At 43.4% G+C, this 19,337-nt stretch overlaps 1 protein-coding gene across 1 annotated transcript in view; it reads right to left on the reverse strand.

The window, feature by feature from the left end:
• Bbs2 (Bardet-Biedl syndrome 2) overlaps window positions 1-15,198 on the reverse strand; it is a 32,440-nt gene extending 17,242 nt beyond the window's left edge. Inside the window, exons 1-7 of the mRNA XM_034522469.2 lie at window positions 14,918-15,198; window positions 6,434-6,661; window positions 3,947-4,072; window positions 3,287-3,349; window positions 1,582-1,659; window positions 1,047-1,151; window positions 865-951 (exon numbers count right to left, since the gene is read on the reverse strand). Of these exons, the coding sequence (XP_034378360.1) occupies window positions 865-951; window positions 1,047-1,151; window positions 1,582-1,659; window positions 3,287-3,349; window positions 3,947-4,072; window positions 6,434-6,661; window positions 14,918-15,034 (804 nt within the window). The 5' untranslated portion in view covers window positions 15,035-15,198. The remainder of the gene's footprint in view (window positions 1-864; window positions 952-1,046; window positions 1,152-1,581; window positions 1,660-3,286; window positions 3,350-3,946; window positions 4,073-6,433; window positions 6,662-14,917) is intronic.
• Window positions 15,199-19,337: the final 4,139 nt, after the last annotated feature.

Consider the following 19,337-nt stretch of genomic DNA (forward strand, 5'->3'; position numbering starts at 1 on the left):
GTCACAATGAGAAGACAGCTGCTCCCAAAGAAGCAGCCTCCCAGTAACCAAATCCACTGCACCTGATGTCAAAGGCCCCAGCCCCAGACCAATAGAAAATAAACTCCCACGGCTTACAAGTATGTTACTTGTTACCACAGCCTAACTGAACATATATAATCAGTGAATAAACTTTCAAATTCTTAATAAGTAATGATGACATAGTCCTCTCTTACAACACTACCCATGGCAAGGACAAAACCAAACAGACGAGTCAGAGCCAACCTAACAACTTCTCAGCATGTGCTTTTTGAATGGCATCGAAGGAAGGCCGAGATGCTGGCCAAAGGTAAAGAAGAGAGCAGAAGAAAAGGCTGGAATTAGCCGATCTCCCACGCAGGCCAACACTGACAGAAAAGGAAGTTACTACAGATGGTGTCCATGGAGATTGGACGCTAACAAGACAACCTTCACTTGCCAAAACACTAAGAGATTCTGACTTGAAGCTTAAAAAGTAAAAAAAAAAAGCAAAAAGATTTTACTTCAAATTACAGGTGGGGAACAGATACTTAACATGATTCTTCCTGATAATTCTACAGAAGAGCTATTCACATAGCCCACTATTGGATTAATTTTTTTTTTTACTGGTCTACACCTACAATCAATCTGATGGATGAATTCTCATGCCTTCAAAGAGGAGATTGAGAAAGATTCTCTGGAGATTTTCTCCCAAGTATTATTTACAAGGCAGAAAGGACACATCTGCCTTAGAGCAGGAAGAGATAATGAGGAAAGACTGACCCTGGTTTATATCTAAGTAGTGCAGCCAATACCATAAACAGATGTTACTTTGAGTTACACAGATGTTTCCTAACTTCAACTTACCTTCCCATTGGACCACCCGGTTATGAGTTCACACACTCCATCAGAATTAATGTCAAAAGCATGAATGCTCACAGCATGGTTTTTGGACTGAAAAAGAATTCCAATAATCAATACAGGAGTCTCTCCATGTTGGAAGTATACCCTGCCCCCGCCCCCAACAGCAGAGGCTGAGCTGCACTGACTTTAATTCTCCAGTACCGGGCCGTTTTGTCATAAACTCCAACTGTGCCGTTGGAAAGGGCATAACCAAACCGACTGCCGTACATGGGACACAGAGAGGTGACTATCTGCCAAAAACAACACAGGAGACAGTTACTCAGTAAGACTCAACTTCACATGCAACCATGTAAAACCACATGTCTGTATCAAGGAACTTGGCCCTTCAGGCATGGCATGGCCATCGCTATCTTGAAATCAGAACAGCTGTGAGTTCCTCAGTTAAACTTGTTGGTTCACCAAGCCAGATTTGAGTGGCATGGTTCCCTGGGTCTGTCACTGCCCTCTCAATCTTGGGTGAATAGAGACAGACTCCCCGGAGAAAAGTCAAGTATGTCCTTACCACAACTGTATTTAGATTTAAAAGCCCTTCTGAAACCAAGCTGCAGAGTTAAGGCCTCTGAGTGCAATGCTGACCCGCCTACTCCAAGATCACCCACTCTGCACACTTGAGCTCCCTCTGCTGGCCCAAGGTCACCACTCTGCAGCAGCAGGTCCTACCTCTGTCTCTGTCATTTCTGCCACAATCTCATCTTCTTTAAAAACTCGAATGTCAAAATCTTCAGATCCAACAAGAAGCTGAAAAAGGAAGGGAGTTCTCAGTGTCCGAGTTTAATGTGTAAAACACAGCGAAGTTTCATGAATTAAAGGAAGAAGAAGAAGACACTCTACATGCTACACAGCTACACTACTTGCTACCCACAAGTTCCAGTCCTCTAGAAACCCAGTGTTCAGGGGGAGGGGGGGTGTAACGGATTTGGTCACCAGAGAAAAAGTGGCTCTACGCAGTGCAGGGCAGGACAAGCTCCCTCCCCAAGTGATGGACACCCTCAAAAACTGAACACCTCGGTAACCCATGAATGTGCCACCTGCCCAGGAGCACCCACCGTGCAACACAGACTGATCAATGACTTCTTTCTAAAGTAAAATGCTGCCATTTTCCTGAGGTAAAACAGGATTGTGAGAGCACATGACACATTACAATAATATCAGGAAAGCCAGGCTGAGGGCTTTATCGGACTTCTTAGACTGGAGAAAGAGTGAAGCTCCCTCACCTGAACCCCACAACAGGTGGGCCCTTAACATTGTGATGGTGCATGGCAGTGGCCCTCTGAATTGTCATGCTCCTGACTGTTTGAGGGTCTTTAGCTTAATTTCATCCCGATATCGATGCAGTCTACTCCAACTGCCATCTGCCCGTCCATCCACGAAGCCCTGGTCCTGACCTTGGCTTCTACAGCCTCCACTGCAGCTGCACTCTGACTCTACAGCCTGACTCCGACAACAGGCGAGCACAGTGGGAGCAGCTGCTACAGAAGCTGCAGCATCAGACCTCAGCTCCCCTGGACTGACTGAGACTATTCAAAGCTGTTAGCATCCCTGCCTCTCCAGCCTTTAACCCTCTGTAGCCACACTGTAACCTACATCTATGCATTTGCAGTTACGTAAGTACATGTATGTATACAGTACTACACACATACAGTTACTCTGTGTTGCCCAATATGTGATCTAAGAGTAATACCAGTAAGTACACTGAAATAAAAGAGGTCTGCTTGCCTTGGCCAGGGCTACAAGGAAAGTGGGATCACCTGGAAACTGCTGCCTACAAAACCCTTGGCACCCTGTACATTTACTGTTATTTAATAAATTCTGGAGTTGTGGAAAGACACAAACATAGTTGGCCATATTTCTAACATAGTGCACTCACAAAACCCCGTCTCTCAGAGCCCAAGCCCAGTGTCCACAGAAAGCAGGCTACGTTAGGGCCCAGGAGACACGGTCTACATACCAACTTCTCAAGGATCTGATTTCTAGGGCAGTTTCTTATATTAATATATAGCTACAATTATCAGAATAATTTCAAATGAAATCATTTTATCAACCAAAATTGAAAATGGGTTATGTTCCAAAGCATCAGAAGTGGTTTATAAGATTATGAATGGAACCGAGGTCTCATCAACCTTTGCCTTCTCCTCCTCCAGTGTCTTAGAGATTGCCACAGTGAGTAGAGGAGGAGGGGAAGCAGATAGGGAGAGATGAACAAGGAGAGAAGCGGGGTGTAGAAGTAGGAAAGAGAGAAGGGGAAAGAGGAGACAGAGACAAGGACCTGTGAGCTCAGATCTAAATCGGCCACGAGAAGCTAACATCACTGTCAAAAGGAACTTAGTCAGGTGACCAGAGCACCCATGGCTGCTTTGCCACACACCTCTGTCTTCCCGTCACCATCAAAGTCACACAGAGCCAAGGAGTGAACATTGTCTCCAGTGACCTGAACAAAAAACACAAAGTCATTAATACGCAATCCTTTTTCATTTAACCCAAACATATTAGCCTCAAAAAGGGAAGGCTTGCATAAACTACCAGTGAGTTCTCAGTATTATCCATATCATTAATATATTGTGTGTGCATGTCCTATACTCTGTGTGGGTATGGATGCACATGTGTGTGTGTGAGAATGCCTAGGAAGACAAGAGTAACCTCAGCTGCCACCCTTAGGAACTCTGTCCACTTCATTTGAGACAGGCTCTCCCACTGGCCTGAAGCTCCCAAATGGACTAGATTGGATGGTCAGTAAAGCCCAGGAATTAACCCTGTCTCCTCTCCCCCAGTGCTGGGATTACAAACTCAGGTACCAGGCTCAACATTTTTATATGTTCTAAAGATTAAACTCTTGGTGCCTTGATGAGTACTCTAACAGTGGAGCCACCTCCTCAGGGCTATTAGTCCATTCGGGTTTGTTTGTTTGTTTGTTTGTTTGTTTGTTTGTTTGTTTTAACTAATATTCAATGTAATCAGTACTTTAAAAAACATCCAAAAAATTAAAAGTAGAAATGCTTTGGGTACCAAAATGTTTACTTCTTCATACCGTCCAAAAGAGATCGTTTCCTTCGTGATTGAAACCCTGAAGAGCACAGTTTCCACCGATGATGGCAAGGGGGGAGGCAATGTCTCCCAGTGTCCCCAGTACAATAGCATTTGCCCCATCTGCCACCTAAGGAGAGAGACAGGACTCAGTGATGTGCAGGCACACTTGGGGTGAGGTAATCAGTGCATTCTCCAGATATTCAACTGGCTCTGCCCTGTCTCCTAAGAGGGCAGCTAGGCTTCTCTAGAGCCCATGCTGTGGCCCAGACAAGTCCAGATCCGGGCACATGCAGCTCTCACACTAAGTTGCTACAACACATGGTTTTGAAATCCAGGGCTCTCAAGGACTTCTGACTTCTGCAGGGGCGGATTCTCCCAATGACCAAGGCATGCACCTTTAAACACCCAACTTCTAAGATTTATTTTAACCCTTTTAGATAGAAACCTTTTTGTACTACCACATCCAATATACTTTTAAGTATGGAAAATTAAATATATATGGAGGGAACTATATCATTAGTTACATATATAAGTATCCATAAATATAAAGAAAGAAGTAGTTATAAAGAAAGAGATAGGAAATAGAATTCCCAGCACTAGATTACTAGTGAAATCTACTAGATTACTAGTGAAGAGAAGAGGGGCTGTGAACTGAGAAAACAAAGGGGAGCAGTGGGAGGGCAGCCAAGGCTGATGGGAAGGAGAACATTCACATGAAGAATAAAACACAATGATACACTGTATGCTAACCTAACAGATTCCAAAGAAATGTGTGTGTGTGCGTGTGTGCATATATATATATTTATTAAAGGCAGCCCTCATAAGAAATTTAAATTGCCAAAAGATCAGTGATTCAAAGCATAAGGTTAAATGGTAAACAATAAATAGTCAGGTTTGCACTTTGTAGTCTCAGCTAAACACAGGGCTGAGGCAGGAGGATTGCCTGGGCCTGGGAGTTTGAAATCAGTGAACACAGCAAGGCCCTCTCCAAAAGAGCCACAGCTAAATATAATAAATAAGAAACAAACAAACACAGAAGGTAATAGTGAACTAGAAAAGTGAGTGGAATGGAAATATCAAACAGCTTTCTGCTAATAAATGGCAAATAAGAGAACAGTAAATAAGAAATTCAGTAGAAAGGGAGTGTCAATAACCAAGGAAATGCAAACACTGACGGTAAATCATTGCCCAATCCACTTATTAGGGAACTGACCACTTGTTACAAATGTGTAGGGGGTCTAGGTCCAGCTCCTGCATGCTCCCTGGTTGCTGGCCCAGGCTTTGTGAGCCCCCATGGTCCCAGGTTAGTGGACTTTGTAGGCCTTCTTGTGCTGTTCTTGACCCCTGTGACTTGCTCACTTCTATCCCCTACTCTTCCACAAGACTCTCCGGACCCTAGCTTTTAATCTTTGAAATTCATGTATTTTTTTAAAAGAATTATTTATTTATTTTATGAGCACACTGTAGCTATCTTCAGACACACCAAAAGAGGATATTGGATCCCATTGCAGATGCCATCATACGGTTGCTGGGAATTGAACTCAGGGCCTCTGGAAGAGCAGCCAGTGCGCTTAGATGCCGAGCCATTTCTCCAGTCCCCAAAATTCATGTGTTTTATTTATGCGTGCTTGTCTGCATGAATGCAGGTAGACATGCACTTTTGGATTTTGTCTTATTGAGACAATACCTTGCTTTGTAGCCCAGACTGGCCTTAAACTTACTATGTAGTCCAGCCTAGCTTCAACCTCACAGTCCTACTCACTCAGCTTCTGAGTGCTAGAGTTTCAAACATACAGTACCTATTCCTGACTGAAAAGTCATCCACAATAGCCAGGGAGTAGGCTGTCCACTAACTCATGAATAAATAAATAAAACCCAGCATATACGTATAACAGCACACTATCTGCCATGAAAGGGAATGAAGAGACACCAACACGTGCTACAGGGTGATTTAAAACATATTTCTTCCCTTTTTTCCTATTGTAGGCAGCAGTAGATAGCTCAGGCATTAAGTCTGCAGCAGCTTGTAGATCGCAGACTACAGTAAGGACCTCCAACAGGCTTTGGGGCTTAATGCAAGGCCGCAGAAGAACTGTTCACTGGATTCCTAAAAGATCTGGACAGATGGTGTCACAGATACACATGCTACAGGCACTCTTGACAATCACCAAATGTTTAATAAACAAAACCCCACATGTAGGCTACAAATGCCCTAAACAGAACCATAGCCGAGTTCCCCACTGCCTGCTACAACAACCAAAAAGAAGACACCTCAACTAACATCTTCAAACACAGTGACAAGGGCTGGAACAGCAGCTCAGTGGTGAACACTTAACTTTTTTCGCATATCCAAGGCTCTGAGTTCAATCCCCAACACTGCCACCAACAAAAAAAACCTTCTGGTCTGACAAAAACAAACAAGCAAAAAGCAAAACCGTGGGCATTAGTGAGCAATGGGGGCTCGAAGGCTAAGGGAGGGTATACTTGCCTCTCTGTAGAACAAATCTGAATTATTGTAGATGTCGTAAGCCAAAAGACTGGTCTGTGTCCCCACTAAAAGAGTATCATAGCCAAGCTCAGGGTTCAGGACTCCCGCACCCAGGCAGCTGACTGTCTGGTTAATGTTGAGGAGAGAGACGTCAGACTCCAGGGGGCTCTGGAACACTCTGGATGTACTGAAATGCTGGCTCCGCGTGTGAGGATTATGAATAAAAACCTAAAAAACAAAAGAGTTACATTCCCTAAAACATCCAAAAATGCCAAATTCACTTCTTGCTTTTAAAATTTTTTAAAAATTAAAAAATGGAATTGTTGGAAGAGACTAACAATAACAAGAAACCACCTTAATCTATAAAGCTCAAGATATTCATGCAAGGCTAGCTATTATGGCACACACCTTTGATCCCAGCACTTGAGAGGCTGAGGCAGTCAGATCTCTCTGAGTTTGAGGCCAGCCTGGTCCATCATATAAGTGAGTTCCAGGACAGCCAGGACTCACAGAGAGACCCTGTCTCAAACAAACAAAAACTAAGAAAAGATACACATAAACAGTTCTATGTTAGTCAACTTTCAACCTTTGTGGATTATGGGAATCCAGTGGTTCTTAGCCCCGCAGTGGAAGTGAAGAGCAAGCTCTAACTGTGGCTTATGAGGGTGGCACATGTGCTATCCATCAGGATCGTGCAAGCACATGGACCTGTTCCTAGTGTCAAGTACAGGAAACTGATCCAAGCTTCAGTGCTGATGCTATACGGCATATCATCGTGGGAACCAGAATAAGCACTTTCTGCAGTATCTTCTACTCCAGCCTCAAATAAATGCCCTTCCTGGGCTGGAGAGATGGCTCAGCAGTTAAAAGTAATGTCTGTTCTTCCAGAGGTCCCAAGTTCAATTCCCAGCAACCACATGGTGGCTCACAACCATCTGTAATGGGATCGGATGCCCTCTCCTGGTGTGTCTGAAGACAGTGACAGTGTACTCATATATATAAGATAAATAAATCTTTAAAAAAAAAAAATTCCCTTCCCAACCCTTAAAATGGTCAAGGAGTTTAATGTGTTTTACAAGCTTAAAATTTGTCATTATAAATCAAATTCTTGAAGACTGTTTTAGTTTCCACTAGTAAGACCAAGAATTAAAATTAGTGCCAAGGTCAGCAACTCAACAGTTGTATCTGTGAGTATCATAAACACAGTAATCTGAGTGACTTCATGCAGCACTCAACTTCCCTGAGCTTCACCTGTGAAAATGGAGTTTAAATCAGAAAATGGCTTTCCAGATGCAGTGACACTGCTCCCAAGATAGGGAACTGGGGTAGGGTGGGGTGTCTTAACTATTAGAATGGACTGTGGCTTCTAGTGAGCTGCATGAAAAGGGATGTACAGCACTGGAGAAACTGCTTCTTATGGTTTTACTGTTGCTAATGTGTGTGCTTCTGTGCCTGTATGTACACATGTGTGTGGGCACCCACAGCAGCCAAAAGAAGGCATGGGTCCCCTGGAGTTACAAGTGGTTATGAGGTAATGATGCTGAAATCAAACGCCAGTTTTCTGAAAAAATAGTGAAATTATTAACCCCCGAGTCACCACTCCAGATCCCTCACTGAGAAAGTTTTTATTATCTCAAGACAGGGTTTCCCTGTGTAGCCCTAGCTGTCCTAGGATTCATGTGAACCAGGCTGGCCTCGAACTCAGAAATCAGCCTCCTTCTGCCTCCCAGTGCTAGGATTAAAGGTGTTCACAAGCATGCCCAGTGTTTTTATCATCTTAAAACAAACAAAAACATTTTTAAGAAATAACCCCAACAGACGAAGGAACGAGAAACACTACATTGGAAATCTCTGGGTCCTCGTTTTAAATATTTCATTCTCTTAGGATAAATACTGTATTAATTTTAAATTATTACCTATGAAAATTAGTTTAAGAAAAATAATATTGTAAAAAAAAAAAAGTGGAGCTAGCCAGCCAGCTGAGCAGTCAGAGAGGTTGCCAGGAAGCATCCATGTGATCCCAAGGACCCACTGGGTAGAAGGAGAGAACCAACTTCCACAGAGAACTGACTTCCTCTGACCTCCAAATACACACTATAGCACCATGCTCACAGTCACATATAGGAATTCATTAATTTATAATATATTCAAGGGTGCTGGAGAGATGGCTCAGCAGTTAAGAGCATTGACTGCTCTTCCAGAAGTCCTAAATTCAATTCAAAGCAACCACATGGTGGCTCACCAACCATCTATAATGAGATCTGGTGCCCTCTTCTGGTGTATAGGCATATATGCAGGCAGAACACTGTATACATACTAAATAAATCAATCTTTAAAAAATAAAATAATATATTCAAGAGAACCAGAAAACATGAAGAAAATGTGCGTAGCAAATGAATACTGTTTAACGTTCTCATCTGTGTGATGTTTTACAAGCTCTTATAAACACTAAACTTGATTGGACTTACTATGCACAGAGAGGGAAGGCCTGATGACAGTGACAGGGAGAAAACAAGTAGCCTGGTATGACCAGACCATGAATGGCAGGAGTCACCACATCACACTCATTTAGCTCTGAACAAAGGGATTCTTAACGTCTTCTAGAAATTAAACACTGAAAACAGGAAGGGAAGTCTGGAATGGAAGAATCAAATTCATGTCAAAAGCAACAAGAAGTGCCAGGGCCAGACTAGTCCTGGTCCCATGTCTCCATATGCAAAGGGTCCCTACAGAGGCCTACAAACAGATTATTGCTTCCAAAGGAATGGCTGTGAGTGACAGAGCATTGTCCTAGCCAAGAAAGACACGGATCCCCCAGCTATACAGCAGGAGAGAAAACGTCTCCAAGAGAAAAGTCAGTGTTCATCTTTCAAGAAAGCACTTTATATTCCTTCAAGACTAACATTAAGCAAGGTGATCCAAACTCAAAACCAGATTATATGTTCTCCCTCATATGTGGATCCTAGTTTATGTATATATATAAACAGGTGTAAGTGGGTGTAGTCTAAAATATAGAAAACCAACAGACAAGAATATTAGACTATAAGAAAGAACAAAATACAGGCAAAAAGATACAGTTATGAAAGAGAATATGTGCTGGGCGGTGGTGGCGCACGCCTTTAATCCCAGCACTTGGGAGGCAGAGGCAGGCGGATTTCTGAGTTCAAGGCCAGCCTGGTCTACAGAGTGAGTTCCAGGACAGCCAGGGCTACACAGAGAAACCCTGTCTCGAAAAACAAAAACAAAAAAACAAAACAAAACAAAAGAATATGCATATTTCTCCTAGTTTCAATTCTATTAAAGTGTGTTTGTGTATGTTTGAGAGAGAATCTGTGAGTTCAACTTTGTATGTACAGAATTAGCAAGAACCATTTTTTTATATTACAAAAGAATCCACCGTGTCCATCCTTTGAGGCCATGATGGGACTTGCTCTGAGTCCACTGCCATCAGTGCAGCAGAAACTGGATAAGACAAGTCACTGAATACATCTCTTACAATGGCCCATCTAGAAAAAGTCTTTTTTTTTGGTTGGGTTTTGTCATTGTAGCCTGAAATTTTCCCGTTTCACTTCTATTTACAGCTATATCAGACCATTCTATTATAGTGTTATTTCATAAGTAAACTATTGCGATGCATAAAGCATGTTTTAAAAACAAAGCAACTTCTACTGCTGAAGACAATACTTACACGTTGTCCAACTTGAAGCGAGCTGGTACCTAATGAGAAGCGCTTCCCCCTACTGACTAGCGCTCATGATAATGGAAAATCTTCTGCACAACACCAGAGAAGGTAGCCATCAACCCAGCCGGAAACCCCAAGATCTACAAAGATGACCTGCCTGCAACATATGCCTGTACAACAGCGAAGCAAACGCTGAGGGAATAACCCACCTCTGGCTGAACTTAAGATCCATTCCATGGACCGGGACCCATGCCTGACACTGCTCACATGGCCAAAGCCCGAGACTGAAGAGGTCACGGGCCTAAGGGAAAATCAAGTACTATTGTGACTTCTTCAGATGCAACAGGGCTGGTGTGTATATGAATTCACAGACTGTGGCAGCATGCAGAAAGCCTGCACAAGTTCAAGCCAGATGGGGTCTCAATGCTGAGAGTGGTATGTGGTCATGGGCTTCCACCCCCATCCAAGAAGCTATCTGCAACTGATGGCCACTTGCAAAAAAAAAAAAAAATTATAGTTATTTCCAATGGAGTCTCACTGGGTATACTTACCACACTTCAGGGTAGAACCCATGTCCAGAAGTAGACACCAACACAAAATAATTTTTTTTTTGATCAATGATATTTTTGTTGATTTTTTTTCCTCTCATACTACTTTCTTTAGGCTTTTTTTGCCCCTTGTGTATTTGGGGGACATGTTTGGGCTTTTTGTTTTTTAAGGAGAGAGGAAGAATTATAGAATAGGTTGGGTGAGGAGGTAGGGAGGGTCTGTGAAGAGTTGGGGGAGAGGAAAAGCATGATCACAATATATAGTATGAAACTTTTTTTTTCAATAAAAAAAAAAAAAAAAAAAAAAGATCCTCGTCAGGCCGAGGCCCAGTTTAGATGTGATGATGAAAGTCTGCTTCTAGACACGCGGCACCAGTGAGCAGAGCAGGCCTGAGCTTCACTTGGGAATCCTGTTCTGCTTTTATCCTATTTGCAGTACTAGGGCTTGAAACTAGGGCCTTGACCATGTGAGGCAAGCACCCTACCAACGAGCTACATCCCTAGACCGCTTTCACTTTCATAGTCTTGCTCTATAGCCCAAGTCAGTCTTCACCTTGCAGCCCTGCCTCTGCTTACTGAGTAGCTGAGAACACAGGCCTGGTTTGTCAGACTTGGCTGCGAAGTGTTTGGGGGATTTTGTCTGTTTGCTCTGTGTTTTTTGTTTGGTTCCTTAGTTTTGGTTCTGGCCTCCACCTTTTAATAATCCTCCTGTCTCTGCCTCCAAGTATACTGGCTTACGCCACCACACCCAGCTGGAATGTGTGCTTTTAAAGACTGTTTACACTTTACATGGATGATAAAATGTTACCAATTTTTAAAACTTTATGTGTGCATGTGCCATGACGTGTGTATGGAGATCAAAGGACAATCTGTGGATTTCATTCTCTCATTCTATGATGTGAATATTGGGGATCAAACCTGCTGAGCCACTTCACCAGTGAACCAGGTTTTTTTCTTTTCTTTTCTTTTCTTTTTTTTTTTTTTTTTTTTTTTTTTGGTTCTTGTCTACCCAGATGAGAAGACTTGGTCCAGTAGGGTTTTGATCACACTGTGAACCCTGAGATTGTGTTATTTACTAAAAAAAAAAAAAAACAAACAAACAAACAAACAAAAAACAAACCTGTTTCTAGCTGTGGTGTGGCTCAGCCCTTTAATCCCAATGAATGAAGGTAAAGGTAGTTTACAGAGGGAAGTACCCATGTTTGAAAGTGATTGAAAAGTAGACAAAATGACAAACCAGAGAAAACTATGACAGAATAGGACGTGCCCAACTCTCCTGAGAACAGAGAGGAGAGGGAGGCTACTTAAGAGAAAGAGGAGGCAGTTCTACCAGGACAGTTTTACAAAGACAGGTTGCAGACAGAACAAGTTAGATACAGGACGAACCAGAGAACGAGAAGCAGCCAGAAAAGTAGAACAGACTGCCGAAGTTCACAGAAGGCAAAGCAAATGAACTCAAGCGAGGCTGCCAGAGAGAGAAGCCAGACTGAATCAGTCAGCTGAGGGAAACGTTTGAGCAAGAACCGTTAAGTGGGACCAGCCAACAGGAAATCAGAAAAAGCCAGAAAAGATGCGCTTACTCAGCCGTATGTCTGAGAGGCTGAAAACATTCTAGGCCTAGATAAGATCGTACAGAGGCTAGAAGCTTCCAGGACTGGGTTAGCAGATGGAGGCAGAAACCCTTGGAGAGGACAATGACATCAAGCAAACACAGTCACTTTTACACCAGTCACTCTGCTCGATAATGTAACTTGACAGTGGTGCCCCTGTTTGCTCTCTTACTCAGGCCACTCCAGTCATAGCGGCTGTATGTTGTGGCTTCCTGGTTTGATGATGCTTTGCTGCTTCTACTTTATCAGCTAGCCACTATTTTTTCCTTTACTTTTGCTTGCTACATGTTTCAATTCACTTCTCTCTACCTAGTTATGGGCTCTAATTGGCCCACATATTTACAAGCTTGGCTTTTTGTTTCCTTCAAACCTTTGAACAAATGCTACTCAAGGCCTTTCTGACCACCCTTTCAATCAGCAAGTCCTGTCAATCCAAATACTATTCTTTATCTCTTAAGAACATACATAGTATGTATGTAATTTAAATGTATGTATCAATGTATCTATAGCACATACAGTTCATACCATATTATATGTTCTAACATGATATACCATGTATACATCACATACACAACTCTGCTTACTATCTGGTACTCTCTCAAATGTAAGCTCCAGAGGTGAAACTTGACTTACCAAAGCATCTGCAGAGTTAAGAAAAGTGTCCAGCACAAGATTAGGCCTCAAGTTAGGGGTTAGGGTAACACCAGTGGGGTATCTTTAGCCTGTTATGTTGCTGTGTTGCGCCTGCCTATGAACACGAACTTGTATATGCACATAACTTGTATATGCAAATATGCATATGTGGATGTGACTTTCTTTTGGATGTTTGTCAGTGCCCTGGGTGAGGGCAGCTCAGGAGGCCGACTAGGGTGTTGAGTATGTTAGGCAAACATTCTACCACTGAGTGACATCAGCCTTCTTAATATTATTATTTGTATGTGTGTGTGTGTGTGTGTGTGTGTGTGTGTGTGTGTGTGTGTGTGCGTATTTGTGTGTTCAGGCTCTATGGCACACAAGTGAAGGTCACATAACAACTTACAAGAGTCAGATCTCTCTCCACAATGTGTGTCCCTAGGACAGAACTCAGGTCATCAGGCTTGGCAGTAGGTGCCTTTATCCAGTAAGGAATCCTTGGATAAAGAACTCCCTTCTTCTAAAATTTTAATTCTGAGATAGGGTCTTCCTATGTCGCCCAGGCTAGCTTTGAACTTATGATCCCAATCTGTTGAATAGATGAAATAGCAAGTGTGTAGCATTGCATCAGGCTTGTTACTGCCTGATTAACAATCAATTAATTAATAGCATCACATACCAGGCCCGAAGTTCAGCACTTTACTTCATTATACCAGTTTATGAAATCATAGCCCACTTAAATGCATCATTATGTTCCTGCTATGTAACCCTAGACATAGCATGTAAGGCAACATACAGCACATATGTAAATGTCATGAAACTCCTTACACAAATTTAATTGTGTAATTGACATCCCTGCTGGGTCTAACAACATGCATTCAATCTCACTTTCACAACTTTTTTTTTTTTTTTTAAACTGTGTCTCAATCTGTAGCCCAAGTTGACCTCAAACTGGTGGCAATCCTCCTGCCTCAGTCTCTTGCACTGGGATTACAGGTGTGAGCTGCCACATACAGCTAGCATCCTTTCCAGAACTTTCTAGTTGAGCAATCTCAGACACTAAATTGAACTTCTCTGAACCGTTTCCAATCAGTAAAGTGGGAATAGCAAAAAGAAATTAACAGCCACTAACAATTAGTGAACACTTCCCATAATCCTCTTGTTGCTGTTATTTGTTCAATGCTGAAGGTTATGAAATTAGAAATCAGTAAAGTAAGAATCCACTACACCTGTGCTACGTTAGTATTTGGGGCCTTGTAGCAATGGTGCTGAGAGAATTAACATATAAGGCTTGGTACCTGTTAGAAGTTGTATTTTTTAAGTCACTATAGTCCTTGTATTTTGAGCATGCATCCATCAATACACAGAGCCTTGATGTGCCTTGTCTGTGGTCTTTTTACATGCTTCCTAAAAAGTATCAACCTCATTTTATCTCTGAATCCCCAACAATCTAGCATGAAAAAAAAAAAAAGTGTTAAACGTAAAGGTAAATGTGGACTGATCTTTTATCTGTGACCCTGACACCTTTCCTAGTATGTGGCTCATAGTAACCATTTAATGAATACTTAACTTATAGGGCAAAGATCTGAATGTACGTGATGAAGAACCAAAACTACAATCTGAATTTAACATTGGGGTTGTTGTCCTCCCGCACCCCCTGACCCCACTGTAAAGAGGCAAATGTGGAAGACATTCCAGGAGATGAGCAGAGGCCCTCGGCGTGAATCTGGAGTCAGCAATCGCTACTAAAATCCTGGACAAGCTTTCCTTCTTCTTGAGACTTTTCTCTAAGCTCCTGATCTGTCTGTCCTCAATACTATCCAACACTGAGAACCTGGCGACAAAAAGAAAAGTCATTGTTCCTCCTACGAAGCTGTTCCTCTGAAACCCTATATTGATAAGACTGAGGCCAAGGACAGTAGTGACCGGTTGCCAGGCAATGAGGGCTGGGGGCGGGGCAGCGTAAGGGGTGGGATCTGGAGGCAGGAGGAGTTCGGGTGGGAGCGGTTACCTTGCCCGCTTGAGTGGCGGCCGCCAAGCACGGGTGAGTCCCGTCGTAGCGCCCTATGGCCACCATGCGGGGGCTGATTTTGTGGCGCAGTTTCAGGGTGAACACGGGCAGCAGCATGATGGCGCCAGCTAGGGGCGGAAGACAGACGCAAGGCGGGCAGCTTGGCCGGCCGGTTGCCTAGCAGCGGATGAGGAGTGCGAGGTAAATACACAAGGGAATCAGGAACGCTTCCGGCACAGGCTGGAGCGCGACCTGTGTCGCCAACTTCTCTACGCCTGCGCGAACCCTCCCAGCGGCAGAGCTACGCAAGTCCCAACTAGCTCCTGCGACTGCGCAGTGGCGCAGTGCTTGGTTGGAATGCGTTCTTTGTCCGCTCTCAGGCTGCTGCTGTAAATTAGTGTTAGATGCATCCCTATCTTGGCGTCTGAGGTGGCGGCATCTGAACCAGTACCTCCCCAGGATTCTCTGTAGCGTGTCAGCCAAACTGTACCCCGTACACACCGCACACTCTGTCACCCACCCATTCATTCAAGAACTAAGGCCAGAGGATAGTTGAGTGGGTGAAGACGCTTGATGTCAAGCCTGATGGCCTGAGTTTGAAGCAGAAAACCAGCTCCAAGGGCATGCACACGCACGATTTAAAAAAAAAAAAAAAAGTAATACTAAAAAATAAACCCAAAAACTTAACGTTAAAGTGCCTACTATGTCCCTTGCTTTAGCTGTTATGCCCAGGCAAACGACAATGGTAACCTGAAAATAACAATTCCCTCAAAGTAAAAATAAAGAGTTTTCCGTTTATATGTAAATAGTTTAGGCGAATGTAGAGCAGGAGACAAAGATGCAAAGTTGAGGGACATGGGAAGGGAAAGAGTACTTCTCTCCCAAATCCAGTTAAGGCGCTCTATGAGCCAAGAGTCAAGAATTCCAGCACAATTAGCATTTTCTACGAAAGTTGCCTAGATAGAGAGAACACGCCCTTTATCTAACGAGACTTCAGATAAGAATGTTGAAAAGGCAGTGAATCCTGCTTACATACTGAACGTATATGGCCTTTCTCCTTTCCCAGCTGTAGACCTGTAATTTGCTAGGGACCTCACAAGAAACCCTACTTAGATAAATGATGTGACTTAACCCCTTACATCCTTGTGACACGTGGGATTCCTAAAAGCTCACTGAGATGCAAGGAGAGCTACTAAGCAGTCTATATAGCTGATAAGACACTTAAGTGGGTTGCTCCCTTTTGAACCCCACCCCCAAGCTCTCGGCTATGTGTTATTCTTTCCCTGAGCACCTATCCTGTCTATTAAACATCTCCCCACCCCCACCCCAGGCTATGCTTAAATCTATGCTAATATTATATTGTGTATGGTATATGGTGTGTGTGTGTGTGTGTGTGTGTGTGTGTGTGTGTGTGTAAAACAATACCACCATGTGTTCTAGGGACCAAACTTATGTTATCAAGCCATGTGTTTTTAACCTGCTGAGCCATGTTGATGACCAAAATCTCAGTAAACTTCAGCTCTGCTTCAAACTGCCTGGCCCCTGGAATTCTTTGCTACAATGAAATCAAGAATCCTGTTGTCATTTGAATGGAGGTCCCTGGAAAGAAGTAACCTGAAAATAATGGGCTTGGGCTGCTGCTGGTGGCAGAGTGGAACTGTATCTCTGGCCCACACCTCACTGCTGGTGGCAAAAGGTAACCTTATTTGAAGAACAGTCTTTACAGATATAAGTTAAAGAGCTTGAAGTGAGGTCATCCTGGATTAGAGTGGCCCCTGCTTCTAATGATATGTATCTTCTTAAGAGGGAGAAAAGATGGAAAAAGCCACAGGCACCAATTGAAGATGCTACTCGACACTGAAGCATCCCTGAGGCTCCCGAAGCTTGGAATTCTTCCCTAGAATGTTCAGAGGAAACAGTCTCATATTAACATCATCATTTCAGACTTCTGGCTACAGATATGTGTGGGAATATTCTTGGTTTAAGCCATAAGTGTTTGAGAATGGAGATCTACAGGTATGCATTTTTAAAAAATACAAACATGCAAAATTAAAACATTGCAACCAACCATTCATTCTGAACATGTTTTAAAGAGCCTACTGTGTGCCTGACAGTCTTCCAGAGAATAGATAGCAATAACAGACAACTCTCTTCTCACCTAGAACTGGCAAACAGTAGTCAGAGAAAACAAGAAGCACACAGCTGTTAGGGTAGGCACCTTAGGGAAGTGAGAAGAAGAGTTGATGGAGGGTGAGGGGAAACTATGTTTACTACACTGGTAGGGAAAACAAATTCCTGAGAAAATGACATTCAAGCAAAGAAAGTAAGTAAAGAAGCCAGCTACCAGGAGAAGGTTCCAGAATGTGGAAGTGCGGAAAGCCAGGAGGGCTTATTCTAGCTGCCTTCTGGAGTAGCCATTCACCAATAACAAATGGGGTGAGCAACCACCACCACAGGAGACTGGGAAGCAGGCACAGGTGAGGGGGGAATCAGGAGGATGTCAGCCAGGATGACAGGTTGACAGCTGCTAGGAGCAAAAGAACAGCTGGGAGGCAGTACAGTGAGTGGTGGGAGATGAGCCTACACTCCTCTCAATGTTTGCATTTTGTAGCGTTGTCCAAATGGGCATCTTTTTTTTTTCCAAATCTGTTAGTGTGAGCATCATTTTTTTCAAGTCTGTAGGTATGACTGCAGCTAATTTTAATATCCTTTAGGGATAATGTTAAAAGATTCATTCTTAGTGGCTTGATGGGATTCAAGACCCAAGCCATGGCCCTCCCAGACTAATACCCCATGCTTCTGAGTTCCACCAGCACTTTCCCATACCATCCCTACCCCCTATAGATCACCTGCGGACTCCCAGCGACCAGGAGCATCTTCCTTACTAGCCAGCTAATGGGAAGTGGCCTGAATCTGTTCTTCCGAATCAGAACTTACTTCGTTTTATGTGATCCTTTCTCTTTAGCTCAAGGGCTGTACTTCCACAAAGCCCCCGGGTCACTGAAGTCACTGATTCATGTTAATTTCTCACTTGAGTTTGATAGGTCAACTCTGCTGAGAACAACTTAAAAAGAACAATCTCTAGCAAACATTTATTAAAGGTCTGCTTGTTCCAGACAGGGATATAGTGGCAAGCAAGGGGGGCATAACCTGTCCCCTATGGATTGCAAATCCTATGGGATTTGGGGAATAGCAGACATTAAAGATGAAGACAAATAAGGTCATTTTATCTGACCATAAGGCTGTTTGATATGCTGAGACTTGGGAAAAAGCCCCTCAGAACAAGTGGCATTAGGATTGAAAGCTTATAATGAAAAAGTGGCAACTCTGAGAAGGTGTCACAGAAGGTCATTCTAGATAGAGGGGATGGTACAAACAAAAGGCCAGGGTGGGCAAGGTTAAAGATACGACTGGAGCCCATTGTGTGAGACCAGGAGATGTCAGCCAGGCCACAGTGCACTTGTGGGCTACACCAAGCTTGAGACTTCCTCCTTATTGTTCAGACAAGCCCAAGCCTACTAAATTTCCATGCAAGACTGGGCTTGGACACCATCCCTTTGGCCAAGCCAAACTTCATCTGTGCACTGTTCTGGTGGTCTGTGACTTTGCAATTGCTCTTCCTAACAGGACATCAAAATCCTCAGCAAATGCTCCACTAACAATTTATTGAACATTATCTGAGGGCCATCCTAACTACTTTGTATGGACCACTTGGCTTAATCCCACCATAACTCAGTGATGTGGGTACTGTTATCGTGTTTCGCAGATGACAAAAATCTTTTCATTGTCACCATGTCTGTTTATACATCTTCAATTGGTTCCCAATTTTCAACCACAGTCTGAGCTCTCTGACTGATTACAGGACATCATTAAAGTTGGACAAAGCTGGACCACTATCTCTGTAGCCTTAATTTTTGTCTCTTGCTTCAAACCTCATCCCTTCTCTTGCTGTTTCAAGCATCTCAGCCCATAGCACACCTCTGCCTGGAATGTCTTTCCTCTCATCCGTAACCCATCTCTGGGACTCAAGTTGAATATCATCAGAGAGTTCTGATCACCTTGGTCATTGCCATTCACACACTTTGTGGCTGTATCAGATCTCCACGGGTCATCCCCTTTGCCATGTTGAGGGTATCTGAGTTTCTGAAACAGTCTTCATCGGGATCAGCAATGATCATCCAGGAAGATAGGCAGGATACCACTTTCCATGACAAGCGCTGAGCCAGGTAGACAACTTAGAGGCTTTCCTCCAAAGAGAAAGTGGACTCTCCTGCTAGCCATCCTCAAGTCTTCTCGGCCTGTTGTAACTCCTTCAAGAGTCAGTGGCTCTTCCGAGGAGATGCTTATCATCCCAGGTCAGTGACAGCCCTGGACCTGAGGTCCTAGCACTTTCACAGTAAACAGGGTGATTCTGGATTGC

Source organism: Arvicanthis niloticus, chromosome 18 (assembly GCF_011762505.2).
Source record: "Arvicanthis niloticus isolate mArvNil1 chromosome 18, mArvNil1.pat.X, whole genome shotgun sequence".
NCBI classification, from domain to species: Eukaryota; Metazoa; Chordata; class Mammalia; order Rodentia; family Muridae; genus Arvicanthis; species Arvicanthis niloticus.